The sequence below is a fragment of the Monodon monoceros genome, unplaced genomic scaffold (genome assembly GCF_005190385.1).
Source record: "Monodon monoceros isolate NGI ecotype Baffin Bay Population unplaced genomic scaffold, NGI_Narwhal_1 Super_Scaffold_7, whole genome shotgun sequence".
In the NCBI taxonomy this organism is placed as follows: domain Eukaryota; kingdom Metazoa; phylum Chordata; class Mammalia; order Artiodactyla; family Monodontidae; genus Monodon; species Monodon monoceros.
Genome location: NW_021703784.1, coordinates 93,671,750 through 93,695,867, shown reverse-complemented (window position 1 = coordinate 93,695,867; position 24,118 = coordinate 93,671,750). Strand labels below are relative to the sequence as shown.

The 24,118-nt window shown below is 62.1% G+C and overlaps 3 protein-coding genes across 19 annotated transcripts in view; 1 reads left to right on the top strand and 2 right to left on the bottom strand.

The window, feature by feature from the left end:
- The first annotated feature begins 2,924 nt into the window (after positions 1-2,924).
- CHRM4 (cholinergic receptor muscarinic 4) lies at positions 2,925-4,416 on the top strand. Its single transcript, XM_029208862.1, has one exon. It carries the CDS (start codon positions 2,971-2,973, stop codon positions 4,405-4,407), a length of 1,437 nt encoding a protein of 478 aa, XP_029064695.1. The 5' UTR covers positions 2,925-2,970; the 3' UTR covers positions 4,408-4,416.
- A 1,276-nt stretch (positions 4,417-5,692) lies between these two features.
- Positions 5,693-7,817, bottom strand: MDK (midkine). 2 transcript variants are annotated; one of them, XM_029208378.1, is made up of 6 exons: positions 7,710-7,817; positions 7,345-7,421; positions 7,029-7,196; positions 6,752-6,913; positions 6,332-6,397; positions 5,701-6,060 (listed from the first exon to the last, which is right to left on the bottom strand). In XM_029208378.1, exons 2-6 carry the CDS (start codon positions 7,418-7,420, stop codon positions 6,035-6,037), a joined length of 498 nt encoding a protein of 165 aa, XP_029064211.1. In that variant the 5' UTR covers position 7,421; positions 7,710-7,817; the 3' UTR covers positions 5,701-6,034. The 2 variants fall into 2 exon arrangements, with proteins under 2 accessions (XP_029064212.1, XP_029064211.1); XM_029208379.1 differs by lacking the exon at positions 6,332-6,397 and having other exon boundaries at positions 5,693-6,060.
- A 328-nt stretch (positions 7,818-8,145) lies between these two features.
- Positions 8,146-24,118, bottom strand: part of DGKZ (diacylglycerol kinase zeta) — a 33,766-nt gene continuing 17,793 nt past the window's right edge. For 2 of the 16 annotated variants that reach the window (XM_029207095.1, XM_029207092.1), the window contains exons 2-31: positions 20,845-20,953; positions 20,454-20,549; positions 20,058-20,135; positions 18,791-18,847; positions 18,323-18,391; positions 17,386-17,457; positions 17,162-17,278; positions 16,991-17,062; positions 16,625-16,720; positions 16,250-16,332; positions 16,086-16,146; positions 15,891-16,004; positions 15,661-15,801; positions 15,131-15,209; positions 14,882-14,937; positions 14,656-14,718; positions 14,482-14,555; positions 14,282-14,393; positions 13,785-13,984; positions 13,533-13,633; positions 13,353-13,432; positions 13,193-13,262; positions 13,017-13,057; positions 12,329-12,468; positions 11,445-11,476; positions 11,136-11,179; positions 10,544-10,664; positions 10,432-10,465; positions 10,093-10,192; positions 9,040-9,840 (exon numbers count right to left, since the gene is read on the bottom strand). In XM_029207095.1, the coding sequence (XP_029062928.1) occupies positions 9,724-9,840; positions 10,093-10,192; positions 10,432-10,465; positions 10,544-10,664; positions 11,136-11,179; positions 11,445-11,476; positions 12,329-12,468; positions 13,017-13,057; positions 13,193-13,262; positions 13,353-13,432; positions 13,533-13,633; positions 13,785-13,984; positions 14,282-14,393; positions 14,482-14,555; positions 14,656-14,718; positions 14,882-14,937; positions 15,131-15,209; positions 15,661-15,801; positions 15,891-16,004; positions 16,086-16,146; positions 16,250-16,332; positions 16,625-16,720; positions 16,991-17,062; positions 17,162-17,278; positions 17,386-17,457; positions 18,323-18,391; positions 18,791-18,847; positions 20,058-20,135; positions 20,454-20,549; positions 20,845-20,953 (2,629 nt within the window). In that variant the 3' untranslated portion in view covers positions 9,040-9,723. Of the gene's footprint in view, positions 9,874-10,092; positions 10,193-10,431; positions 10,466-10,543; positions 10,665-11,135; positions 11,259-11,444; positions 11,477-12,328; positions 12,469-13,016; positions 13,058-13,192; positions 13,263-13,352; positions 13,433-13,532; positions 13,634-13,784; positions 13,985-14,281; positions 14,394-14,481; positions 14,556-14,655; positions 14,719-14,881; positions 14,938-15,130; positions 15,210-15,660; positions 15,802-15,890; positions 16,147-16,249; positions 16,333-16,624; positions 16,721-16,990; positions 17,063-17,161; positions 17,279-17,385; positions 17,458-18,322; positions 18,392-18,790; positions 18,848-20,057; positions 20,136-20,453; positions 20,550-20,844; positions 20,954-21,248; positions 23,910-24,118 lie in introns of those variants that run through there. The other 14 variants (XM_029207088.1, XM_029207084.1, XM_029207085.1 and 11 more) reach the window with 14 other exon arrangements.

The following is a 24,118-nucleotide window of genomic DNA, read 5'->3' as shown; positions in this document are numbered from 1 at the left end:
AGAAAGATAGTTTGGGTGGGGAACAGGGAGAGTGCCTTGCCGTGCCTGCAGCTGGCAGCTTCCCCAAGAGGGCCCAGAGAGGGACTAAACCCTTGGCCACCTGATTGGAGACTAGCTGTACAGATGGAGACAAGAGGTCTCTTTTCTTCTGGGAAAGCTAAGTGTGGGAGCTGGCAGGGAATGAGAAGGGGCCCTACCCAGGCCTCCCCTGACCCACCCCTAGTGGTGTGGTTTTGAGGAGGGGAGAGCAGAGGCGGGAAATCAACTCTAGAGGCAGTAGCACCTTGCAGTTAAGAAGGTGGCTCCTGGGTTCTAATCCTGCCCCCGCCCCTGCTTACACACTGGGTGACTTTAGGCAAGTTAATTAACATTATCCTCATCTGTACGAAGATACTTACTTCAGTAAGATGAGCATACTTATAGCACCTGCCTTCTCAGGCTGCTGTAGGAATTAAACCCGATAATCTGTATAAAAAGCTCAGAGGGATTCCTGACTCATAATTAACACTGAATAAACAAGAGCGATTATGTTTTTCCTATTTGATACCTCGAGCCCCATTCTGATCTCACTGGCCTGTGTCCTGAACCTGGGAGGCTAGAGCGAGGGTTTCCTTGGGGCTGGCTGACAGATCACTCCTGCCCACCCTGTGCCTACGGGCAGGTGCCTAGGAAGGACAGCCTCTCCACGCTGGGTGCCTCTGCCCTTCCACCCCTCCTCAGAGGGTGGTGCCTGAGGCTCCATTCTGGAGTCTCTCAGCACTGAAAAGGGCTGTCAGAGACCCCCCCCCCCCCCCAGGAGAAGGCAGTATCTGGTCTTTGCCCTTGATTCCTCTGCGACCTTGGGGATGGCACCACCCCTCTGTGAGCCTCTCCTGTGAACCTAGGATTTGGGCATGAGAACTGAAACTACCAGGCCAGGAGGCTGGGTCTGCATCTGCGTCTGTGATGGTGGCTTAAGGGGACTGAAGCCAGGCTTGGAGAGGGGGCGTCACCCTGGCACCTGGCTCCAGCGTCCAGTGCACGTTAATGCTGGAGATGGAGTTGAGTTGCTGACCCCCACCGCTGCCGGGGAGGGAGGCCGCCCCGGGACAGGCATCCTCTCTGTTTTGCAGATGAGAAAGAGAGGAGCAGGAAGGTGAGGTGGCTTGTGCAAGGCCACACGGCTAAGAGCCCGCTGGCCGTGGAGCCTGGGCTGTGGGGCGCATGCTCCTTCTTCCACACCCCACTGTCTCTCCTCTGCTTCTCTCACACAGACGCACAGAACTGCATATACGACAGGGAGCTGCGGGGCTGGCATGGCTGTGATGGGCCTGTGTGCGTGTGTAATGGTGCGCGTGTTGGCGGGTGTGAAGGAGGCTGGGCTGAGCGGCTGCCCTGGCACAGTGCCCTGGGCGTGGGCCTCCCTCACACGCAGAGGAGAGGAAGAGGGGGAGGAGACGTGACGAGGCTCTGGGGAGGAGCCTCGTGCTTGGAGGACCCCAGCTGGGGCGCCGTGGTGTGTACCGGTGGGCCGAGGGGTACCCTCAGGGGCTGGCCACAGGCTCCCCTGCTGCAGCCCCTCTCTTCCCTCTGGTACACTCGCTCACCCTTTGGGTTCCCTGTCAGGCCTTGGGGAGGGCACTGGCCCCTGGGAAGCTGTGTGTGTCTTTCCTCAGTTGATGGGCCCTTTAGGCTTCTGATTCTTCACAGGTCTTAGCCCCTGGCTGCTGACAGACCCCAGCTACCCTTGCACTGCATCCCCACGCCCTGGGGATGGGGGAGGGCTCCGGGAGGGGATGCCACAGTGGCACTTTCCTCCTCCTCCTTCTTGGATTCCTAGTTCCATGTCACCTCTTCTGGTCCTCTGGGAAGATTTCCCCAAGGTGGGATCACTGGCTCTTGTGGCTCTTTGGGCCTCCCTCTACCAGAACCCTTAGCTCTGGGACAGCAACATGAGATCAAGCTGTGGAACCTCGGGCAGTTTATTTAACATCTCCGTGCCTTACTTTCCTCATCTGTTAGTAAAAGATAACAGTATCCGGGACTTTCCTGGCGGTCCAGTGGTTAAGACTCTGTGCTTCCACTCCAGGGGGCTTGGGTTCATTCCCTGGTTGGGGAACTAAGATCCTGCGTGCCGAGCCACATGCCACCCCCCCACCAAAAAAAACAAAAACAAAAAAAACCCCACCAAAACAACACAGTATCTACTTCATAGGTTTGCTATGAGGATGAAATGAATGAATACTTATAAAAAGTGTAGAAAGTGCCCAGCACTGAGTAGACAATAAATGTTCGCTGGTAGTATATATTCTTGCCTTTGTCCCTAGTGCCTTCTGTAGGGATTGGAGGGCAGGTCCCCGGTAATGTTTGGTTAAGAAATGACCAAATGGGTAAATGAATGAATACGTCTGACCAGAGCCACATACTGATATCTGGGACCTCTCTTCCCCCCAGCCCTCCACCCACACTGGCCTTCTTTCCATGCCTCACACATGCCTCAGGGCCTTTGCTCTCGCCATTGCCCTTGACTAGGCCACTCTCTGCAGCTCTTCTTGTGGCTGCCTCCTCCTCATCATCCAGCTCACCTCCTCGGAGAGGCCTTCGCTGATCACCCCTCTGACTCACTCACCATCACCTGCCCTTGTTTTCTTTCTAGCACTTTTTTGTGGCTCACATGCTTGTATGTCTCCCCTGCTAGGGTTGTAAGCTCCGTGAGAGTGGGGCCTGCGTGTGTCTCCTTCACTCTGTAACCCCAGCGTGTACAACAGTGCTTGTACAAGAGTAGGCACTCAACAAAGGACGAGTGACCGAGTACAGGAGGAAGTGATGGGACAGAGTTCTCTAAGGATGGAGTTCTGCAGGATGGTGATGCTCCTCTGTCGCCTTGACTCCAGTGTACCCCACCTCACCCCTCTAGTCCCCTTCAACCATTCACCCCTTTCCTCTCTCCTTCCTCCTCCAGACACTGCCCGCCCACTGCTGCTAACCAAAATGGCGAACTTCACACCGGTCAATGGCAGCTTGGGCAACCAGTCTGTGCGCCTGGTCACGTCAACCCATAACCGCTATGAGACAGTGGAGATGGTGTTCATTGCCACGGTGACAGGCTCACTGAGCCTCGTGACTGTCGTGGGCAACATCCTGGTGATGCTATCCATCAAAGTCAACAGGCAACTGCAGACGGTCAACAACTACTTCCTCTTCAGCCTGGCATGTGCTGACCTCATCATAGGCGCTTTCTCCATGAACCTCTACACCGTGTACATCATCAAGGGCTACTGGCCTCTGGGTGCCGTGGTGTGTGACCTGTGGCTGGCCCTGGACTACGTGGTGAGCAATGCCTCTGTCATGAACCTGCTTATCATCAGCTTTGACCGGTACTTCTGCGTCACCAAGCCCCTCACCTACCCCGCGCGGCGAACCACCAAGATGGCGGGCCTCATGATCGCCGCTGCCTGGGTCCTGTCCTTCGTGCTCTGGGCACCTGCCATCTTGTTCTGGCAGTTTGTGGTGGGCAAGCGGACGGTGCCAGACAACCAGTGCTTCATCCAGTTTTTGTCCAACCCGGCGGTGACCTTCGGCACGGCCATCGCTGCCTTCTACTTGCCTGTGGTCATCATGACGGTGCTCTACATCCACATCTCCCTGGCCAGTCGCAGCCGAGTTCACAAGCACCGGCCCGAAGGCCCTAAGGAGAAGAAGGCCAAGACCCTGGCCTTCCTCAAGAGCCCCCTGATGAAGCAGAGTGTCAAGAAACCGCCCCCAGGAGAAGCTTCTCGGGGGGAGCTGCGCAACGGGAAGCTAGAGGAGGCCCCTCCACCGGTCCTCCCCCCCCCGCCACGCCCAGTGGCTGACAAGGACACCTCCAATGAGTCCAGCTCGGGCAGCGCCACCCAGAACACCAAGGAACGACCACCCACAGAGCTGTCAACCACAGAGGCCACCACGCCCGCCACACCTGCACCTCCCCTGCAGCCACGGACCCTCAATCCGGCCTCCAAATGGTCCAAGATCCAGATTGTGACGAAGCAGACAGGCAACGAGTGTGTGACAGCCATCGAGATTGTGCCTGCCACGCCGGCTGGCATGCGTCCGGCGGCCAATGTGGCCCGCAAGTTTGCCAGCATCGCCCGCAACCAGGTGCGCAAGAAGCGGCAGATGGCTGCCCGGGAGCGCAAGGTGACTCGGACCATCTTTGCCATTCTGCTAGCCTTCATCCTCACCTGGACACCCTACAATGTCATGGTCCTGGTGAACACCTTCTGCCAGAGCTGCATTCCTGACACCGTGTGGTCCATTGGCTACTGGCTCTGCTACGTCAACAGCACCATCAACCCGGCCTGCTACGCCCTCTGCAATGCCACCTTTAAAAAGACTTTCAGACACCTGCTGCTATGCCAGTATCGGAACATCGGCACTGCCAGGTAGGCAGGTAGGGGTACCACTGGAGGTGCTGGTGTGTGTGCTGGGGACCACGTGTCAGCTGCTGCCAGGGAGAGATGTGGAGGCACTTCTCAGTGTTCATGTTTGCCGAAGAGAACTGATGTTCCCGAGACCCCGTGAGCCTCAGGAAGAGGCTCTGGCTGGATTCAGAGACCAGGTCTCTGCTCAGGCCAAAGAGGATCAGCCCCAGGAAGTGACCAAACTGGACAGTCTGACCCATCGCTCTTGTCCTGCCTCAGGGAGCTGGGGAGCACTGGCCTATGTGGGCACCTGCCCCACTATGACCAGCCAGCGTGGCTGAAAGAACGGACATCTGGAGGGGAGCAGAGCCCAGCACCCCTCTGGGAGGAGCAAAGGGGCCAATGCTTGGGAAAGGAGGCTCAGGGAGGGAAGGGTCCCCCATCCTGCTGTAATCGGTGCTTTCTGCCCCCCTGTACCCCGCATGTAGGCTCAGCCTCCTCTTCCTATATCTCTCTCCAGGGGCAGAAGTCTCCCCTTGCTGCAGCTACTCAGCAGGGCTCTGGTTGGGTGGGCGGGTCAGTGGGTGAGCTGGCTGGAGGCCAGGCAGAGGGGGCTCCGAGCACCCCCTACGGCACTACCCTGGCCACGTTCAGGATGGGCTAGCAGGGAGATCAGGGGTTCACTCAGGAACTGGGGCCTGGCCACCTACCTCCCCAGGCTGAGCTGAGTGGCCCCTGTCATTCTGAAGAGTTGCCCTCCCTCCCCAAGGAGAGGGCTTGGCTCGGGTCACACACAGTGAAGGTGGGACTGTGGTGAGTGGTATTCACGGCTGGCCTCTGCAGCACGAGGGACCCCTGGTGGGTCACCAGGGAGAAAACGGGGGTGGACTTGACCCACACACAGGCTTCAGTGACAGTTGGGGCAGGGCTGGTGAGGCAGGCAAGCGACCCCCATCTCTCCTCTCCCAGCTGATAGAACCTTCTGGATTGGCAGTGGGCTGGACCAAAAGACCTTTACCTGGGGGAAACTGAGATGGGGGGAATCAGTTCTAATGAGTCCCCTGGGTTCCCTCCCCCAGCCCTGGCCCCTGGAGAAACAGGACTGAGAGGCTCAGGGGACTTGATGGGGGGCACCCTTCCAGGGGTCAGTAGGGGGCCCTGGAAGAAATTTTCATAACCGTTTTTTCTCCATGAGCTCTGGGGGGCACTCACCGCCAAGTCTTCAACCCCCTGAAAGCCACCGTTCCCTCCAGCCCTCTCTTTCCTCCATTCTCCCACCTCCAACAAATCACCACAGCAAACTTCCTGGGAAGGGGCTTTTATATATTAAAAGAAAGCTTTTATTGGGGAAAAAAAAAAAAGACATTTATTTATTTCTTAGTAATGGCATCATTGGGGGAAGAAGAAAAGTGGGTACAGGGGAATCAAATCCCTTTGGGCGAGGCTCAAGCTGCCTAGAATCCCTTGTCCCTCCCCACTTTGGGCACTTGGGGTGGGTGTGGGCAAGTGAAAGGGAAGAAGCAGGGCATGATTGATAAAGCTAACGAGTAGGCAAAAGGCACTGATGGGTTATATCCTGGGCCGGTAGAGGGAGGGCATGGGCCAGGCCTCCGAGTAAAGCCAGGGGGCTCCTTGGCATCCAGGCCTGGCCGCTAGTCCTTTCCCTTCCCTTTCTTGGCTGTAAAACAAGAAAGAAAGACCGCATTAGCAGGGTTTGGGTGACCCACTGGAGACCCCCTTCCCCCCAACACAGACATTAGAGAAGAGAAAATTCTGCCCCCTGGTGGTTCTCTATCAGCTAGCCTGGAAGCCCGTGGGACAGGACAGCCATTATGATGCTGGACAGTCCTTACTCCCCCCAGCTTAGACTTTGGGGATCAGAAAACCTTCAAGTTCCCGGTCTCAGTCCTGGTCCCAGCAGCCCTGGACAACAGCCTCAGTCCCCTCACCTGAGAAGTGGGCAGATTCCACTCTGCCCTGTTGGCCTCCAGGGCTGCTGTGAGTCAGGAATGAAGCTAGGGGAAAGAGGAAGTAAGGACTGTGAAGTCCTTCCCATATAGAAACTGCCCCCACCTGCTAGAGAGATGACAAAGCCAAGCTGTTCCAGTACGATTTCCCTGAATCCCAAGCCAAAGGCTCCAACAGAACAGCTGACTTTGTCCTTACTTGAGCCAGGATTTCAACCTCCCGAGCACCCTCTGTGGGGGCCCTCAGTACCGCCCACCCAAGGTGTCTCTACCTACAGGGAAACCCGGTACAGACACGTCAAAAATTCACTGGCCAGGATCCAAAACTTCAGGTTTTACCCACTCCCTTCGCAGGTAGGGGCAGCCACCTGTGATGACCCCACCCCTGGCCCCTCTGCTAACCTTTGGCCTTGGCTTTGGTCTTGGGGGTGCAGGGCTTGGTCACACGGATGGTCTCCTGGCACTGGGCATTGTACCGCGCCTTCTTCAAGGTGCCTTGGCGGGCTTTGGTGCCTGTGCCCCCATCACATGCCCCCCAGCTCTCAAACTTGTACTTGCAGTCGGCTGGCGGGAGAGTGCCCGGGTCAGAGCTGGGTGGCCTGTGGCCCCCTCCACGGGTCTGCTCAGGTCCCCGTGAGGCTGGGCCCCCCGCCTACCCTCCGCCTGCGCCCCACCTCACCTCCAAACTCCTTCTTCCAGTTACAGGGGACCCGGCACCGGATGCGTTGCGTCTGGGCCCCGCAGGTGCCCTCGCGGAAACCCACGCCGCAGTCCTTGCTGCTGGGGGTGCAGGGCCCCCAGATCCACTCCGCGCACTCGCTCCCCGGGCCTCCCTTCTTCACTTTGTCTACAACGCATGGGGAACAGAGCTCAGGACCCGGGCCAGGAGAGACTCACTCGGAGACCCCTTCCTGGAGTCCCGGCCTCGGAACCGAGGCTGCCGGCCTCACCTGCCCGGCTCCAGCCCTCCTTAAACCCCCCACCCTCCATATCACCTTTCTTTTTGGCCACCGCGGAGGTGAGCGCCAGCAGGGCGAGGAGGGCGAGGAGGAGGAAGCCTCGGCGCTGCATCCTGGGGGTAGAGCACGGGTCAGATTCCTCACTGGGGGCCGCAGGCGTGAACCTCCCACCCCCTTTCCCCAGTTTCCAGGCCCAAAGGGTCGGGCGGCTACTGCGGTGGCGGCGGATTTGGGGGGCTGGCCCCTCCCCGCCAGCCGGGGCGCACAGCGGGAGGAGTCTCCCCAGGGGCCGCCTGGAGCCCGGGACTCAGCTCAGACCCCCACCCCGCCTCCAGCCCCCAGATCGGCAGCGGCCGAGGGGCCGAAGCCGCCGCGCGCCCTCCGGGGCCCCGCACACTCACTCGCTCGCTGCCCGCACTGCTTCGCTCCCTCCCGCGCCGGGCCCGTCCCGCTCCGGCCGCCGCGGCCCCTTTTGTCTCCAGAACCGGTCTGAGCCGGTCACATGGGCCCCCGCCCCCTCCCCCCCACCGACGAAGGACCTGCCCCGCCCCCTCCCCTCAAACCCGCGCCGCCCCCGACCCCGGCATCCCCGCCTCCGCTCCCTCCCCGAGCCCCCCGCGCCTCTACCCCCTCTTCCCGCCGCTCGGCCCCACACCCTCGCCTTGCCTCGTCTCGCCCGGCCGGTGCCCTCCGCTTTCAGACGCCGGGCTCTCCTGGCGTCCCCAGCCCCAGCCCCGGGTCTCCGTCCTGTCCCGGCACCCCCTGTCCCCAGCCCCCAATCTCGCGCTCCCTCGGCCCAGGCCCCTGTTTGCCGTCCCCGCCCTCTGCCCCCTCCTCGGGGCCGTCCCCTTTCCCCTCTGGACGCCAGCTTCCCTTCATGGCCACGGAGCTTTAGGTGGAGACCAGGAGGGAGCACGGAGCCCCGGGTGTGTCACAGGTCCCGGCGCGGGGCCCGCGTTCGAGCCTGTGTGCGGCTCTGTCCGTCGAGCCCCGGGTGCAGTGATTAACCCCGTCGAGGCCCCGCTCCGCCTCCCAGGGCCCGCTCGACTCTCAGCGCCCATTAGATGCTGGGGAAGGAGTGCCAGCCCCCGCCTCGGGTCGCTTCACCAGGTCTGCAGTGAGATGCTCTGCTCAGTGTCGGGATGGGGCTCGGACGGGGCACCCCAAAAAGCGCACGGGTCGGAAAGGCGCGGAGGCCACTGCGCCTTTCTCCACGCGCAGGTTGGCGGGCGCGCGGGGGGCGGGGGAGCTGGGGAAGGAGGAGCCCGCAGGCCTGGATTTGGTTAAGATTTAGAGCCGACAGCAGCCGTCTGAGAAGTTCCAGACGCGGCCCGGCAGCGGCTGCAAACGCCCACCCCTTCTGAGCCTGGAGGCTCGGGGATCACCTCATCCGATACCCTAAACAGCGAAAGCAGTTGAGGCCAGGAGGGGGGGGGTTTGCCCCAGGCCATAGGCGCCCCCTCTCCACCTCTTTCACTTTCATTGTTATCTTCCCCGCGGGAAGCGGGAAGCAGGAGGAAATCAGCTCCTCCCCCGGCCACGACCAGCGCGGCAGCCAGGCAGAGAGGTCAGGTCCCGGGCAGCCCCTCGGACCCCACCCCGAAACGGAAGCCAAGATCCCTCGAAATGAGTCTGGGTCTGGGTCGACGGTGTCCAGTCCCCCACCCGGAGGATAACCCAGCAGATCCCACCGCTTCTGGAAGACCTCCCCCACAAAAAAAGAAAAGCGGGAAGGAAAAAAAATCCACTTTACTGAGTCACACCCAGCTGTAAACATGTCACCGTGAAAGCCCCCACCCCCACCCCCCAGGCCACACAGTCGGAGGTGAAATGACTGGGTTTGGGAGGAGGGTCACCGGGTAGGTGCTAAGCAGGGCAGCGGGCAGGCAGATGCAGCAGGCTCCGTGTTTCCGGGAAGAAGCCCTGGGGGCGGGGGTGGGGGGGTGGTGTCAGGGCGGGAGAGGGGCCCAAGCTCCCAGGAGCCTCAGAGTGAGGGTCCTAAAGGACCCGGAGGCTTAGGAAGCGTCTTCCTGGGGGCTCCCTCACAGGGCCTCAAGGCCCTCTGCCCTCTGGGCTGCGGGCCCTCAACCCCAGGGCACCCACTGCAGGGAAGGTGAGGGCCCCCCCAGCCCCCCCAATGGTCTGCCCAGCCCAGTCCAGTCTCCTGGCCCCCTGTGAGCCTCTGGGTTAGGCTGTGGCCTCAGGGGGCCGGGTGAGACCCCACCCCACCCCCTGGCCCCCAGCTCCTCAGAGTCCAGCCCTAGGTCTGGGCAGCTCCACAGGGAGCAGCACAGGGCTCCTTCCCTGGGTCCTGGGTCCCGGGTCCCTCTATGGCCCTCCGCCTAGAATGTGGCAGTGAGGTGGGCGAGGAGGGGCTGGTCCTCTGGCGGCCCGTCGCCCTGCTGCGCAGCGGCCTCACACAGCCGTCTCCTGGTCCTCCCGCTGGATCATCTGGTAGTGCTGCCGGTTCTCCAGGTACGCGGCCAGTTCCGTGTCCTGAGCCCTCTCAGCCCGCTGCCGGGGAGTGTCGCCCTGGATGAGGGGGGCTGCCATCACCTCAGGGACCTGTCGGCCCCAGCAGGCTTAGAAGATGGGGGCTCTTCCCTCGGGAGCAGCCAACTCTTGCTGGCTCAGGTTCTCGGGGTCTGGACTGTGCTGGTTGAAGGACAGCTTTGAATCCCCGGAGGCGGCCCTCCCCCAGACTCCCCTCTCCCCGGGCTGGAGTTTGGGAAAGGGTTGCATGTGTTTGCGTGGATCCCCTGCCTGCCCTGCTAGTCTGCTCACCTGCTGGTCTGTCTTCATGAGAGAGGCCCCGGCCTCCACGATGTAGTGGCAGATGGTACGCTGGCCCAGGGCTGCGGCCTGGTGCAGACAGGTCTCCCCGCTGGGGGAACAGGGGCTGGCTGTGGACCCCATCCAGTCCTCTGAGCCCTCCTGTCTCCCAAAGGCCATTAGAAAGGGCAGGAAGTTCAGGGTCCTGGGGCAAGGGGGGGGGGTGGCCCAGAGGATGACAGATGTGGCCAGGAAGGGTTTATGGGCTCTGACAGGACCAAATGGGAGGGGCTAGATAAAGACGGGACAGTTTCCAGGGTAACTGGGGTCCTGCACTGCCCACATACTCACTTTTCCTCCACAGCATCAAGGATCTCTGTGGGGGCTGGAGAAGGGGGAGGGGGAAGTCAGAGAGGCCTGGCAGCCTCTCCTTCCTCCCAGGGGCCCCAGTGGCACAGCTCACCGTGGTCCAGCAGGTAGCGGACCACTTCCTTGCTGCCGGTGCTGACGGCGTGGTGCAGGAGCGTGCGGCTCCGCTCGTCTCGGTGCATGAGGTCACCCCCGGCTCGGTGCAGCTCCTGGAGCTGGGGGCAGGAGGCAGAGCAGGGCTGGGGCTCCTCAGGGCCACCCTGCTTCCAGCCACAGAAACGCCCCCCAACTCACACAGGCCCCAGGCTCCCTAGGGGCCTCTGGGGGTCTTTCTGGAGCGCAGGGGAGACACGATGAGCTTCTCTCACCCCAGGTGCCCCTGGACACCCCGGGAGCACTGACGACCGAGCCTTGGAGCCTGCGGTTCCTCTAAGGCTCGATCCTTTCTGAGCACCAGGGACAGGCAGAATGAGCTAGGAAGCCCCTATGCAGGGACATCGATTGTGGGCTGGACAGGGATGGGGGGCATGGCTGACTGGAACAACCACACGGAGGCCCCACAGAGGCCCAGGCGACGACAGATGACCGTACCTCAACAGATCAGCTCTTGGCCCAGCCCAGAGGCCCCACTCCCCAGGGCCTGAGGGGGCTGCCAAGGGGAAGAAGCCCGAGCCTGGCACTAGTACCTTACAGAAATCGTTCCTCTTGGCAGCCTCGACCAGCTCTTCACCTGCACGGAACACCTGCCTGTTACTCTCTGGCACCGGACGCCTAGGCATGTGTCGGTGTGTGAACATACGTCTGAGGTACTATTGTGCAGAGAAGGGGGCCTGTTGGGGCACGTATGCCAAGGGCTGTGGGCTCACGGTGACTGTGACGTAGCTGTGTTCTTGTGAGGCTGCGTATGGGCTCCACCCCACCCGACCCCACCACCCCACCGAGCCTCCGTCCTAGGACCAGGGAGGAAACAGGGGCCCTGCAGGGAGAGGCCTCACCTGTAGGGGGTGCAGCATCCCCTGGCAGTGACCTGCAAACAGAGCAGGATGAGATGTGGCAGGGCTACGGGTGACATGGCTACAGCACAGGCCCAGCCTGTCGCCCTCCCCAGCCCCAACCCGGGGTGCCCTCTGTCCTCTCAGCAGTTTATTGAGTGCCTCCTATGTGTCAAGTGATGTTCTGGGCACTGGCAACACAGCAGTGAACACGGCGGGTAGAGAACTTGCTCTCAGGGAGCTTACATTCTAGTCAGAGAGACAAACAAGTAAACAAATAAATAAGGTATTTTGAAACAGCAGGAAGTGCTACAAAGAATAGGAGACAGGCTAGTGTGGTTGAACAGCAACTTCAGGTGGGGCTCCTGGGAGACTCTGAGGAGGAAACACCCAAGCTGAGAGATGAATGGAGGGGCAGCTCTGTGAAGATCGGGGAGGCAAGGAGAAGTCCAGAGGTGGGCAAACTTGTGCCTTAAAGAACCCAGAGGCGAGTGGGGCTGGACTGTGGTGATGGAGCAGGGAGGGCGCTGGTGGGGTCAGAGACCACCAGGCTCAGGCTGCGTGGGATGAAGTGACCAGGTACGGGGGAGGGCACACTGACTGCAGGGTGGGTGCTGGGGAAGAAGGTTCCAGGCTGGGGGGAGAGAGCAGGAGGCAGGGGCTCCGCGGTGTGCTCAGACGCGGCGGGCGGATGGTGGGGTGGAGGGCTGGCAGGCTGGGTTCAGTTTGCTGCCTGTGGGTCAGTGGGGCGGGGCCGGTGGGGACCACAGGCAGCTGGACGTGCGTCTGGCACTCAGGGAAGTGGCTGGGGCGGAAGACGGCTTGAGGAGCCGCTGCCTTACGGGTGGGATTTACAGCCAGGGCACTGGCTGAGGCCTGGGACTCACCGGGGCCTGGGTGAGCAGGGCGAGGTGGGGAGGGGGGAAGAGGGCGTTGGGAGGTCGGGTCGGGCAGACGCCCCCAGCAGCTCAGGGTCCAGGATATAAATCTCATCCTGTGTGATCTCGGTCACGTAGTTGAGGTGTTCCTGCGGGCGGGAGGGCAGGGCCGAGAGTCAGGGCCCTGCAGGGTGGCCGGGGTGGTGGTGGAGGGGCTTCCAGGCCAGGAGACCTGGAGAAGCCTCTGCTGTGAGCAGGAACGCTGACAGGAGGCAGGCGGGCCAGTGGCCCTGCCAGTCCCCTGTCCCCTCCCCCATTCTCCTCTCCTCTCCTGCCACCCAAGCCCATACCCTGACCTCCACACAGCGGGCCCCCCAGCTGGCCAGCCCCTTCCTACTGCTAAGCGTTTACCCAGGTGACCAGGCCTCTGGCCAGAAGTGCCTTTCCTTCCGTGACTGGATGGATGACAGCTGTGCTGTGAGGGCCGCCCCCCACCCCACGCCAACCCAACCCAGCGAGCCCTGTCCGGGCACACGGGCTCCCTTCTCCCGTCAGCACCATCCCTGTGCACGGCCCAACCGCGGACACTATGGGACGCAAGGACGGCTGTGCCCGGCTGTGGAGGGTGGCCTAGCACGACAGGGGATACTGGGGCCCCGGAGCCGGCGGCGGACGGAGCAGGACGGCGAGTGCTCACCTGGGCCCTGTCGATTCTGTAGAAGCGGCTAGCAGTGGTGGCTGTGGGGAGAGAGGTGGCTGAGGAAGGGGGCCCTTGTCCAGGCCTAGGTCTTCTGCCGCCCCACCTAGGACCCCCAAGGGAGGGGGCAGGACATGGCCTGGGACCACCCTGAGATGGCCCTTGGGGCCACTCACCATCCAGGAAGCACCACTTGGGGGAGAGTTTCTGGCACGTCGGAGACTTGGCTCCAGCACCTTCGGGCTCCTACCGAGAGAAGCAGAGGCCGGGGCTGGGGGCGACCAGAACCCGGGGCAGGAGGGGGCAGCCCAGGCAGGCCCCAGACCTGCTCCTCACCTGCCTGAGCCTCTCGATGTGGGCGCGGCACAGCTCCAGGTCGCTGTCTCCCGGGACCACCACGGTGCCCAACGGCACGGCTGGAGGACAGAGCGGCTGTCAGCAGCCGGCTGCCCCCCACCGCCCTGCCCTCAGGGGACCCGGCGCTCCTCGGAGCCCCCAGCCCCGTTCGCCACTCACAGGCCTCTTTGAGCTGCTCCTTGTCATAGTGCAAGGCCTCGTAGTCGTGCATGCTGACCCTGCTCACCTGGATCCGCAGCTGCTCCGGCACTGGCTGCTGGCTGCGGGCGGGGCGACCACACAGCACTCGGCAAGGGCTCTCCTGGGCTTCCCGTCCCCGCCAGGCACTGAGCCACGTGCCCCACCCAGCTGCCCCGGGGGATTGTGAGCCTCATTTCCAGATGGGAAAACCGAGGCTGGGGAGGGGCATACTCGCTGTGCAGGGGGGCGGCGCTCCGCCGCTTGGCCTTCTGCACCATGGTGGCCTGGTTGCGCAGCGAGATGCGGATGCATGAGGCTGCGAGCTTGCAGGGCTCACCATCCACCTGCACTGGGATGGCCTTAGACGTGGTGAGCAGCACCTCTCGGCACTGTGTCAGCCGCTCGCCGTGCCCGCCCACCTGCAGTGCTGCCTGTGGGCGCGAGAGGCTCAGGCCAGGGGCCAGGGGGTGGCAGGACCTCAAGCTCCGCTTTTCCCAGGGATGCCCTGGCCAAAGTGAGAGTGACCCCCCGCCCCGTGGAGAGCAGACGGAGGGTGAGACCCCAGCCAGAGAAGGAGGTGAGGGTCAGCTCTCCTGTCCTGGCCAATGAAGGAAGTTTGGTGACTGCCCCCCCTTCCATCTCGGGGCCAGGCTCCGGGGCACTGTGGGGACAGGGCCGGGGCAAAGAGGGGCCGGGGCTCTAGACGGTCCCCGTGCTGGCTCACTCACCAGGGATGTCATGGTAAAGCCAATCACCTCGAGGTAGCCATCATCATGCCGCTGGGGCTCGAAGTCATGGTGCTCCCCAGGGTGGCCCCAGGGCATGGTGCCTGCACAGTACCTGCAGGGGAGGGCACCACAATGGGCTTCAGGGGACGGGCGTGCAGGACAGAGGCAGCAGGGCCCACACAGAGCCCTTCCCTCCTCACCTGGGGATGTTCAGGAAAACAATGCACTGGGGTTTCAGGTCCTGAATCTTGGGGGTCAGGTCAGTCCCGTCACACTGGAGGCGGGAACGGCGGAGGGTGTAGAGGGTATATGTACCCAGGTGGTCTCCCTTCCGCTGGGCCCGCCCACCCTGCCTGCCAGCATGGCCCACTCACCACCACGCGGATGTGCTTGGCCAAGTCCTTGGAGCTGCCCATCAGGAAGTCGGAGAAGGCTGTCTGTGGGAGACAGAGGGCGTCACCATCTGGTGACAGGTAATTGCCTTCACCGCTGCCACGCAGGGGTCCTGCGGCCTGGGAGACACAGGTAGGCAGGGGGCACAGGCGGTAGAAGAGGTGGGCATGGGAATGGTGGGGCGCAGCTGGCAGACCCCAGACTCACCCCGGCGTAGAACATCTTATTCCGAAAGCGGCTGTTGAATTTCTCTGGGTTGGCCTCTGGGTGGTGACAAGAAATAGGGGACAGTCAGTTGTTCTGAGCCTGCTGGGGCTTCCCAGGCTGGGGTCAAGAGGGAGGGTTGAGAATGAATGCCTTTTACTGGGAAGGGCAAGATCTGGTCCCCTCGGGGACCCCCTCCTGTATCCCTCCCTCCCCAGCCTCCCCAGGCCTCCTCAGCAAAAGTCTGCCAACCTCGAGACTCGTGAAACTCCAGGGTGACGTGGGCATCAAAGCCCAGGCTGAAGTAGTTGTTGAAGACATCCAGCGGCAGCTGGAGAAAGGCCAGGGACGGGCATGAGGGCTGGCCGGCTCAGCCCCCGCGTTTTCAGGCCTTTCCCACACAGTCACGTCCACCAGACAGCTCTGCCCCCAGCCCCCCCGGCCTCGGCCCTGCCGTCTGAGCTCCCAGGCTAAGTGCCCCGTGCACAAGGGCGCCCCGTGCCCTGCTGGCCCTCTCTTCCCATAGCCCTCCCCCCTGACGGGCCGTGTTCGCAGGAGCCCCACGAGAGCCGGGACTCGGTTTTGCTCACTGCTGAGAACAGACGGTGCCCGGCAGTAGCAGGTTCTCAGTAAATATGTGCTGAGTGGCTGAGTGACAGCTACCTCTTGAGGTGAGTACCGTTACTCCCTCTTCCTGTGAAAAGGCCGAGGGCTGGAGACACCAAGAGTCACCCCGGGTCCCAGGATCCCAGACACCCCCGGCCCTGCCCCGGCCGACCCACCCGGTCGGTGGCCCCCTCATCTCGCTCCTCAGGCCCCGCCTCGGGGTTGGGCTCAGCATGGAGGTCCCAGCGGTCCAGCTGCACCACGTTGCCCTCCTCTACGTGGGAGAGGATCTTGGACACGGGCTCATCGGTGTAGCCCTGGGGGGAGGCAGGAACTGAGCCCCTCCGGGGTCTGGGCCTTCCCTCCTGCCCCGCCCTCCCCAGCCCCCTGCCCTGTGGGCGCTCACCCCACCCCAGTTGAGGGTGCGGGCCAAGTCGTTGCCGGTGCCCAGGGGCAGGATGGCGACAGGTGGCGGTGGTTTTAAGCGCAGCTGGTCCAGGGTGGAGAGGATCCAGCCAACCTGCCGCGGGCAGAGCACGAGAGGCCAGGTCAGAGTGCGAGGCCAGGGCCGGGCCGGGCCGGGAGGGGCAGGGGCGCTCACCGTGCCATCGCCCCCACAGGCCAGGATCCGCAGGTTGTGCACCCGGCGGTACATCTCCAGCCTGGGGTCAGAAGACAGGAACGGGGTCAGGGTCCGAGTGCTGTACCCCGAGCGCCAGGCGAGCCCCCGCCACCATCCCCACGAGAGCCCTGGCAAGTACTTACGCCTCCTTGGGCCCTCCCTGGCTCAGGTCAAAGACTTGCCGGGGATTGAGATACCAGAGGAAGGACTGGATGATCTTGGCGCCCTGTGGGAGACCAGGAGCCGACAGGGACGGGGCGGCGGGGGGCGGGGGGGAGGCAGTCAGGGGTGGCGGGCTGAGGTGGAGAGATGCGTGGGGAGAAGGGTGGGAACTGTGGGAACAAGGCCTAGGCAGGGGCGAAGGGTGGAGACAGAAATGGATTTTCTCAGCGTCCCTGGGAAAGAGGAATGGGGCAGAAGCTGCAACGGAACCTGGGAATAGCTGCTGCGGGGAGGGGCATGAGCTTGACCCCATCCCTCCCCCAAGGCGCTCGGTGGAGAGGGCAGGCTGTGGGTACCTGGTTGCCCCCACTCTTGGGGTTCACGAACACCAGCAGGGGCTTCATGAGGGGGGACGGGGTGGGCCTGATGATGAAGGGTCTCCAGCGGCCCTCCTTGGAGACACAGAGAGCCCATAAGGCTCTTTCCTGTCTTGGCAGACCCCGCCCCCGTTCCCTTGTGATCACACCGGGTCACACCTCACAGTGGGCCTGGCCATAGAGAGGCACCTCGGATCTGACCTCTCACCCTCCTCAGGGCCGCAGAGCCCAAACTGACCCACTGGTGGCCGAGCTGGCAGCATCAGCCCAGGGGGCTCAGCATCCCCCAAAACAGGCCCCTCTCTCCTGTTCCCCTCCAGCTGCCAACCTGGTCCCAGGTCTAACCTCAGGCCCTTTCTTGCTAGATTTCCTCTTGAAGGATGCCCTCTTTTTCTTCTTGCTTGCCTTGAGGGTATTCTGCAAGGGAAGCAAGGATGTTGGTGACAAGGTGGGTGGGCCCAGGTGGCTGGCAGACCCTAGGTGTCTGCAGGGGTCAAGGGTGCGGGCAGGACTCACCTGGGGCCTGCGGGCACGGAGGATCCAGGTGGGTGGGATGACCACGGCGGCGTGGACCCCCAGGGAGCACGGCTCCTCGATCTGCTGCAGCATGAAGCAGGACACCTTGCTGTGGTACTAGAGGGGGTTGGTTGGCGTGGCTGAGCCGGACCCAGCTGAGACCCGGGACCCCCAACCCAGCGCAGCCCGGGGGCCAGCCTGCAGGTAGGGCGAGCAGCACTCACTGCTTGCTTGCACCAGGAGCAGCTGATGGCCACGATCTCCTTGCTGTGGAAGGTGAACTTCTGCTGGAAGCCCTAGGGCACACAGGGTGATGAGGGCAGCCGGGACCCGGCCTGGAGCAGCAGACCCAGCCCCCTTCCGGTGCCAACCTTTCTCCACCCAGGGCAATGGAGCACGTTTTTTAAAAATAAAAGAACTGTAAAATGAGTCCCTAGGGTAGGGAGGGAGGCTGAGCCAGGTGCCCACAACTCTCTTTAGTTAATTGCGTGATCTGCTGCAAAGGGGTCCACAGCTAACTCCTGCCTGATTCCAATCCCTCCTTCCTGACCCAGGCCCGCCAGGCCCGCCAGTGCACTCTGAAAGTTCTTTATGGTACCGATCACATTCATTCCTGCTCATTCCACACACATTCCTCGCGGGCCTGCTGTGTGCCCCACACTGCTGGATACTGAGTGGACGGAGGAAAGAGGGACCTCTCAGAGCCTGAACTTACTGAGGGAGCAGACAAGAAGCAGACAATAAATAAGTCAACGAAACCACAACCACTGTGGACTGTGCTCAGGAAGCCCCCTGCAGCCTGTCTGGGAGCCACATCCTCCTCTAGGAGGACAGGGACCCGCTACCCAGCTCGGTGCTTGCCACCCAGCAGGCCCTAAACATGCATCTGCTGAGTTAATGAGTGAAGAAGTCTATATGCTTCTCAAAGGGCTCACTTGCGACTTCAGAGCAGTCCAGAGACGCTGCTCTAGAAGGCTTTCCTCCCTGCCCTCCTGCTCTGCCCAGGGACCTGGCTGCTCTGGAACTGGCTGGGCACTGCAGCCAGGCTGAGGGTGAGCCCTGACCACGGTCAGTGATGGACGGGCCACACGAGGCTCAGGGGCCGTAGGGCCTGGGGCCAGTGGGCAGCAGGCTGGCCAACTTCCTTGGGCAGGGCCTCACCTTCCCACAGTGCCGACACTTGCCATCCTGGCGTCGCCTGTGTACCCAGTGGTGCCGCACAAAGGTTGGCTGGCGGAGGAGAGAAGCGTCACCGGAGTAAGTGAGGGGTGGAAGCTTTGAACGTGGCCTGTGCCCCTCAATATATCAACAGTGAGGGGCAGGGGCTGCAGGATGCTCTCTGCAGTCCTGTGTGTGAGAAGGGGCTGAAGACTTCTCCCCGTGGCCTGGAGGTCGGGGCTCAGAGGAAGTACAGAGAGAACTGGGAGGCACAAGAGGTAGGCAGTGCCCTACCCCATCTGCAGGCAGGGCCAACCGGGCCTTCCCCTTTGAGACCCTCAGAGCCTCAGCCCTGTACCTCCCTGGGCCCCAGAGCCGCCTAGAAGGAGCTGAGCCCCTGGTGACACTCTGAAGACACTGCAGAGAGGCCCACTCAGGAAACCTGGGGCCCTAACTACCCTGGGCACTTACCTCACGGACGTTCCTGGAGCCTGATTCACGGAAGGATGGCTTACAGCGGAAATTTATCTGTGAAACATGAAATGATCACCAAAACATCAGAACCTCCCTTCGTGGGGTCAGGCATATGGCCACCCCCTTCAGGAAAGTGTCACTCGGAGGCATCCTTGCAAGGTAGGGATAGCCCCCAATCATCCTGGGAGCCCTGAGAACGTGAGACACCTCTTCTCAGAAGCCCTCCTACATCCCCGCTCCTCTCCACTAGCCAGAAGGAATCTTTCCTTCCTCTGCCCAGTGTTCTGGGATGAGGGAGACAGCAAGCTCTGTATCCGTCTCCCCCACTAAAACAGCACCAAGGCTTACCCCTCCTATACCTTTCCTCACCCTCCAGCACTCCCAACTCAGGCACATGCCGGCAACCCAGTCCTTGCTTGCTGACTGGTCCCTGGAGATTGTTAGCTCATTTGTGAAATCCTGGTTTGATTTTCACCTTAGGGGGTGGTGTGATGGGTCTATAGTGCCTGGGGCTACACTGGTTTCTCTTCTCCTAACTGTCCCTGCTTCAGCCTTAGCAGAATTGTAGGGAAACCTCACACTACGAGTTGGGGGGTCGGGGAAGCAGTCCATGTTAGCCTTGTTCATGCCATTGCTAGCCCTACGGGATTTCTCTTATGCTGGTCTGGGTTTCTGCTGCCTGGGGAGCCCTGATGGGCCATGGCAGCCCTCCCACCCTCTGCCTGGACCCACCCGCCCAGCATTCCTTCCACCTCCCTCCCTGGAAGCACACGGCCCAGACGTGCCCCCAGCTGCAGACACACCGTGGACAGTGGTCCTTGGGGAAAGGTCTTTACAGTGGCAGCGTGGAGGGGACTGAGCCAGGCTTCAGGGCCGCGCAGGACTGGCCCTGACACAGCTGAGTTGCACAGCTTCAGCAAGGCATGGCCCCTTCTAAGTGTTAGTTTGGGAACTGATAAAATGGTGTCTCGGTCATCATTCATTACTTCATCTGGTTGAGTAATAGTCTACAAGCCCCACTCTGTGCCAGGCTTCTTCTGGGCAGTGGGGTCACAGTAACAAGTAAAGGGGAGGAGCCAGGATGCAAATGCAGGCATCTCAGCTCCAGGGTCCTTGGCTCTTCACCACTACGCACACTGGGGTACCCCCGGCAGGTGATGTTTGTGTAACATGAAAATGCGTGTACAGATACACACGTGTGTGCACTGGGAGGGCTTTAGCACCCAAAGGGGAGGGGCCGGAGAGCCTGAGCAACCACACTCACCTTCTCTAGCTGTTCAATGCAGGGGGTGTGCACCACAATCTTGCACGCTGCACACTTTCTCCGGGACACTGATTTCTGCTGCAGGAAAGAGAGGGCCCCTGAGGCACCAGGTAACTCCACCCAGGATGCTGCCGCAGGGCAGGCAGAGAACTCCTCGCACCTGCCCCAGCACAGCTGCCCACTGTGTGCACCGGGAAGCCCCAGCCCTGGCATCAGGACACAGCCCCATTCCTCTCACCATCCTCGGGCAGCCCACCGCAGGGGTGCTTAGGTGAGAGCCTTGTTTCCGCCTTCCCTGGAAGGGCAGCAGCCTGTCAGGCCCGCAGGCGTCGGCCTACAGGCTTCTAGACCTGGCTCCACCACCAGGGGGCAGTGTGCTGCACAGAGCTCACTCACCAGCATCTTGGCTACACAGTACTGCTCTCCAACATAGCAGAAGTCCCCGGACACGTTGGTCTCAAACCAGATGTGCTCCCCATACGTCGCTGACTCCTAGACCACAGGATGAGCACGCTTAGTGCACCCCTGCCCTGCCCGACCAACCCTCCCTCTCCCAATACAAACCTGCTCCAGCTGCCACAATCTACTTTGCTCCATCCTGTTTTCCCCACTGTCCCTTGGCTTTAAGGCTTGGCTCAAACGTGGCCATGCCAGGTCTGCCCTGACCCCATAGGCCCACGGGCTCTTCTCGCAGCTGCCCACAGTACCCTCAACCCGACTGCTCCTGTGGCCCTGAGCCCGGCGGGGACTGGTCCTCATTTGCCCCTTGCAGCTCCCGGCCACTCACGCTCCAGTCCACAGTGCTCCGGATCTGCCGCTCAGGCTCACTGCGCGGGGCCCCGGGAGCTGGAGGAGGGGGTGCCAGGTGCTGGAGGCCTGACTTGGTGATGGCTTTCCTACAGAAAAGGAGATAGCTGAGGCTAGCTGAGCACTCGGCGACTCTGCTTCCTTCCCCTCACCTAGGATCTCTGCCCTCACCGTGACCTCAACACCGGGTCAAGACAGGGACGGCGGTAGGAAGGGCAGAGGATGCCCTAAGGCAGCCCAAGACTCTGAGAGGATCCCCGAGGAGACTGGGCCCTCCTGAGAGTCCTGCTGGCTTCCGAGCGTGGCTCAGAGCTCTTCCCGAGCCGGGGGCCCTCAAGCCAGCCCCCGGAGGCCACTCGCCCTGCTGGCTGCAGCTATACCTACGCAAGCAGGGCACTCCAGGTCTGGGGTCCGGCTGACTTGCGCCGCAGGGCTACCTGGCGTCTGCGGGACAGCGGGCGCACGCAGGCAGGCATCCTGGGGCCAGCTGCGGTGCCCGAGGCTCTTCGGCCCCCCAGGCTGAGGTGCTGGCCTGAGGGCCGCTGCGGGCTGAGGGGCCGGTAGTAACCATGCAGGCCCCAGAGGGCGCGGTCTTTCACCACGTCAGCGGGCAGCAGGTGGGAGGAGGCCCGGCGCCGGCGCCGGCGCCAGCGGGGAATGGGCAGCACGGGCAGGGCTCCCCGATGCGGGGATGGCCCCGGTCTCTTGGTGCCTGGCTGGGTGGCCGCCAACGACGCAACTGTCACATCCTCCTCCTGGACCCCCTCCTCCTCATCCATGCCCAAGAGCCCGGCCAACAGCAGGGGTGCGTCCAGACGCGGGGCCCCAACAGTGGCAGGCTGCAGGGCGGGCACCTCATCCACGGTGAAGCGGGGGTTGCAGGAGGGGGGCGCGGTGCTGGAGCGCCGGCGGCTGGAGCACGGGGCCCCCACCCCGCAGCCCAGGAGGCAGCCCTGGAGCTGTGCGCTGGAGCGGCGCCGCTGGACCAGCGAGGAGGAGGCCTGCCCTGCAGGCGAGCGGCGCCGGGCCTTGCCTGTGGGCAGCCCCACGCTGCCGGGCCGCCTCTGCCCCTCTCCAGGGCCTGGCGCCTTCCGCTGGAAGTGTCTCCTAAAGAAGGTCTCCATGGCAGGGGCAGGCGGGTGGCTGTCGGGTGGAGACCGGGGGCATGAGGAGCTGGGCCAGGCCACGGCGCACCCTGTGCCCGGGAGCCCCGTCACAGCCGCTGCCCTTTGAGCAGAGAAGGGACACTTGGGAGGCATTGCGGGGGCTGGGGGGCGTCTGTGGCCTCTGAGCTCCATAAACGGGGTGCCTGGGGGTGCCAGAGGATCCAGCAGGGAGCCTGCACTCATCACTGTTCCCTGTGCGGCCCCAGGAGTGCTGGGTAGGAGGGGCTGCCAGCTCCCCATCTGGGATCCCCTGTCCAGGCACCATGATCCACCAAGCTCTAGCCTAAAGGGCTTCAAGTCCCTTGCCTGAAGCTGATGGAAAAGAAAATAAAAAGGAAGGTGGAAGCCTGGAGCCGACCTAGACAGACTGAGGGGCTGAGGGCAAGGCTTTTCCTCTCCTTAGGCCTTTGTTTTGCCACCAACACAGGGCAGGTTAGGCTTAGGTGTCCCCTCCTGGAACATGGCACAAACCAAGCCACGGTAAGAAAATGAGGCTCTCTGAAGAGAAATTCAGTCCTGATACGACCCCCTGACTTGCAGTCAGGCTGACAGTGGCACTAGAAATGGAGAGGATCTGACGTCTGCCTTGGGGATTGAAGGCCCCGGGGAACTAAGGCCCCCCGAAAGCTGGAGAGGCAGCTGCACAGGGAGAGAAGCCACCAGGGGGACTTTGTGTGGGAAGCCACGAGAGCAGAGAGTGCCTCCGCCTCTGGGTGTGTGTGTGCTCTTGCTCTGAGGGGCCGACAGTAAGAACTCTTCTGGTCTTACCTTTCTGAAGAGGCACAGCACAGACATTCCATGTGTGAAAATGCTGGATGATGTCAGAAAACCCTTCCAGCTCTGCTGCTGAGGAAGCCCATGAACTGCACCTTGACCTGGGGGCCAATGCCCGAAGCCCAAACGCTGAGAATTCCAGACACTAAGCTACCCAGAGCTCCTCCTGCAGGAGCCTTGGCGACCACCCTTGCTCAAGCCATCCTCCCTTGACCTGGTCTGAACACAGGCTCCGCTTCCTCTGCCAGCTCACCTACCCCCTGCCGCCCCTTCCGCACAGGCGGCTGGGAGCACCTGCGCCCTCACCTTCCCCTAACAGTGCGGGAGGGGCAGGAAGCCTGGTATGCTTCAGGGGGGCAACGCCTCCAGAATTCCCAGGGACACCTGTGTCCTGCCATCAAGTACTCTCCTGGGCCCTGGCAGCCACAGGGAGGTCTGAGTCACGGCCATGGGACACCTGCCTGGGGCTGACAGGAGAGATACTTCTGCTAGCTGAGGGCCTCTGAGAGAGGGTGGGAGCCCTGGACAAAAGGTGGAAGATGATGTGACTGAGGAATCGGGGCTGGGCTGCATGTCCAGCGCCTACTCCTCCCATCCAACACCCCCACCCTTGATTGCTACTGCCCTGTGGGTCCGGGCAGGCAGTGTCAGGCGGGGCCCTGGATGGCTGTGGAGGTACTGACACGGAGGCACCCATGCCTGGGGAAGCAGTGCTCGGGTCTGCCCAGCTCCGGGTCTCTGCCTCTTACAGTCTGCCAGCCTCTGCAGGTGACAGGGAGAAAGGCAGGAGAGCTCTTGGCTTCCTCCTAAAGTCAATGCCATCATGGCTTACGTTTACTGAGCGCCCACCTGTAACAGGCACGGTTCTAAGCCCTCTGCAAACATGTGTACCATTTTATAAACCACAGCACCCTAGGGACTTCCCTGGTGGCGCAGTGGTTAAGAATCCACCTGCCTATGCAGGGGACACGGGTTTGAGCCCTGGTCTGGGAGGATCCAACATGCCGCGGAGCAACTAGGCCCATGAACCACAAGTACTGAGCCTGCGCACCTGGAGCCTGTGCTCCGCAACAAGAGAGGCCGCCACAGTGAGAGGCCCGCGCACCGCGATGAAGAGTGGCCCCTGCTTGCTGGAACTAGAGGAAGCCCTCGCACAGAAACGAAGACCCAACACAGCCAAAAAAAAAGAAAAACAAAAAACCGCCTGCCAATGCAGGGGACACGGGGTCGAGCCCCGGTCTGGGAAGATCCCACATGCCGCGGAGCAACTAAGCCCGTGCGCCACAGCTACTGAGCCTGAGCTCTGTAGCCCGC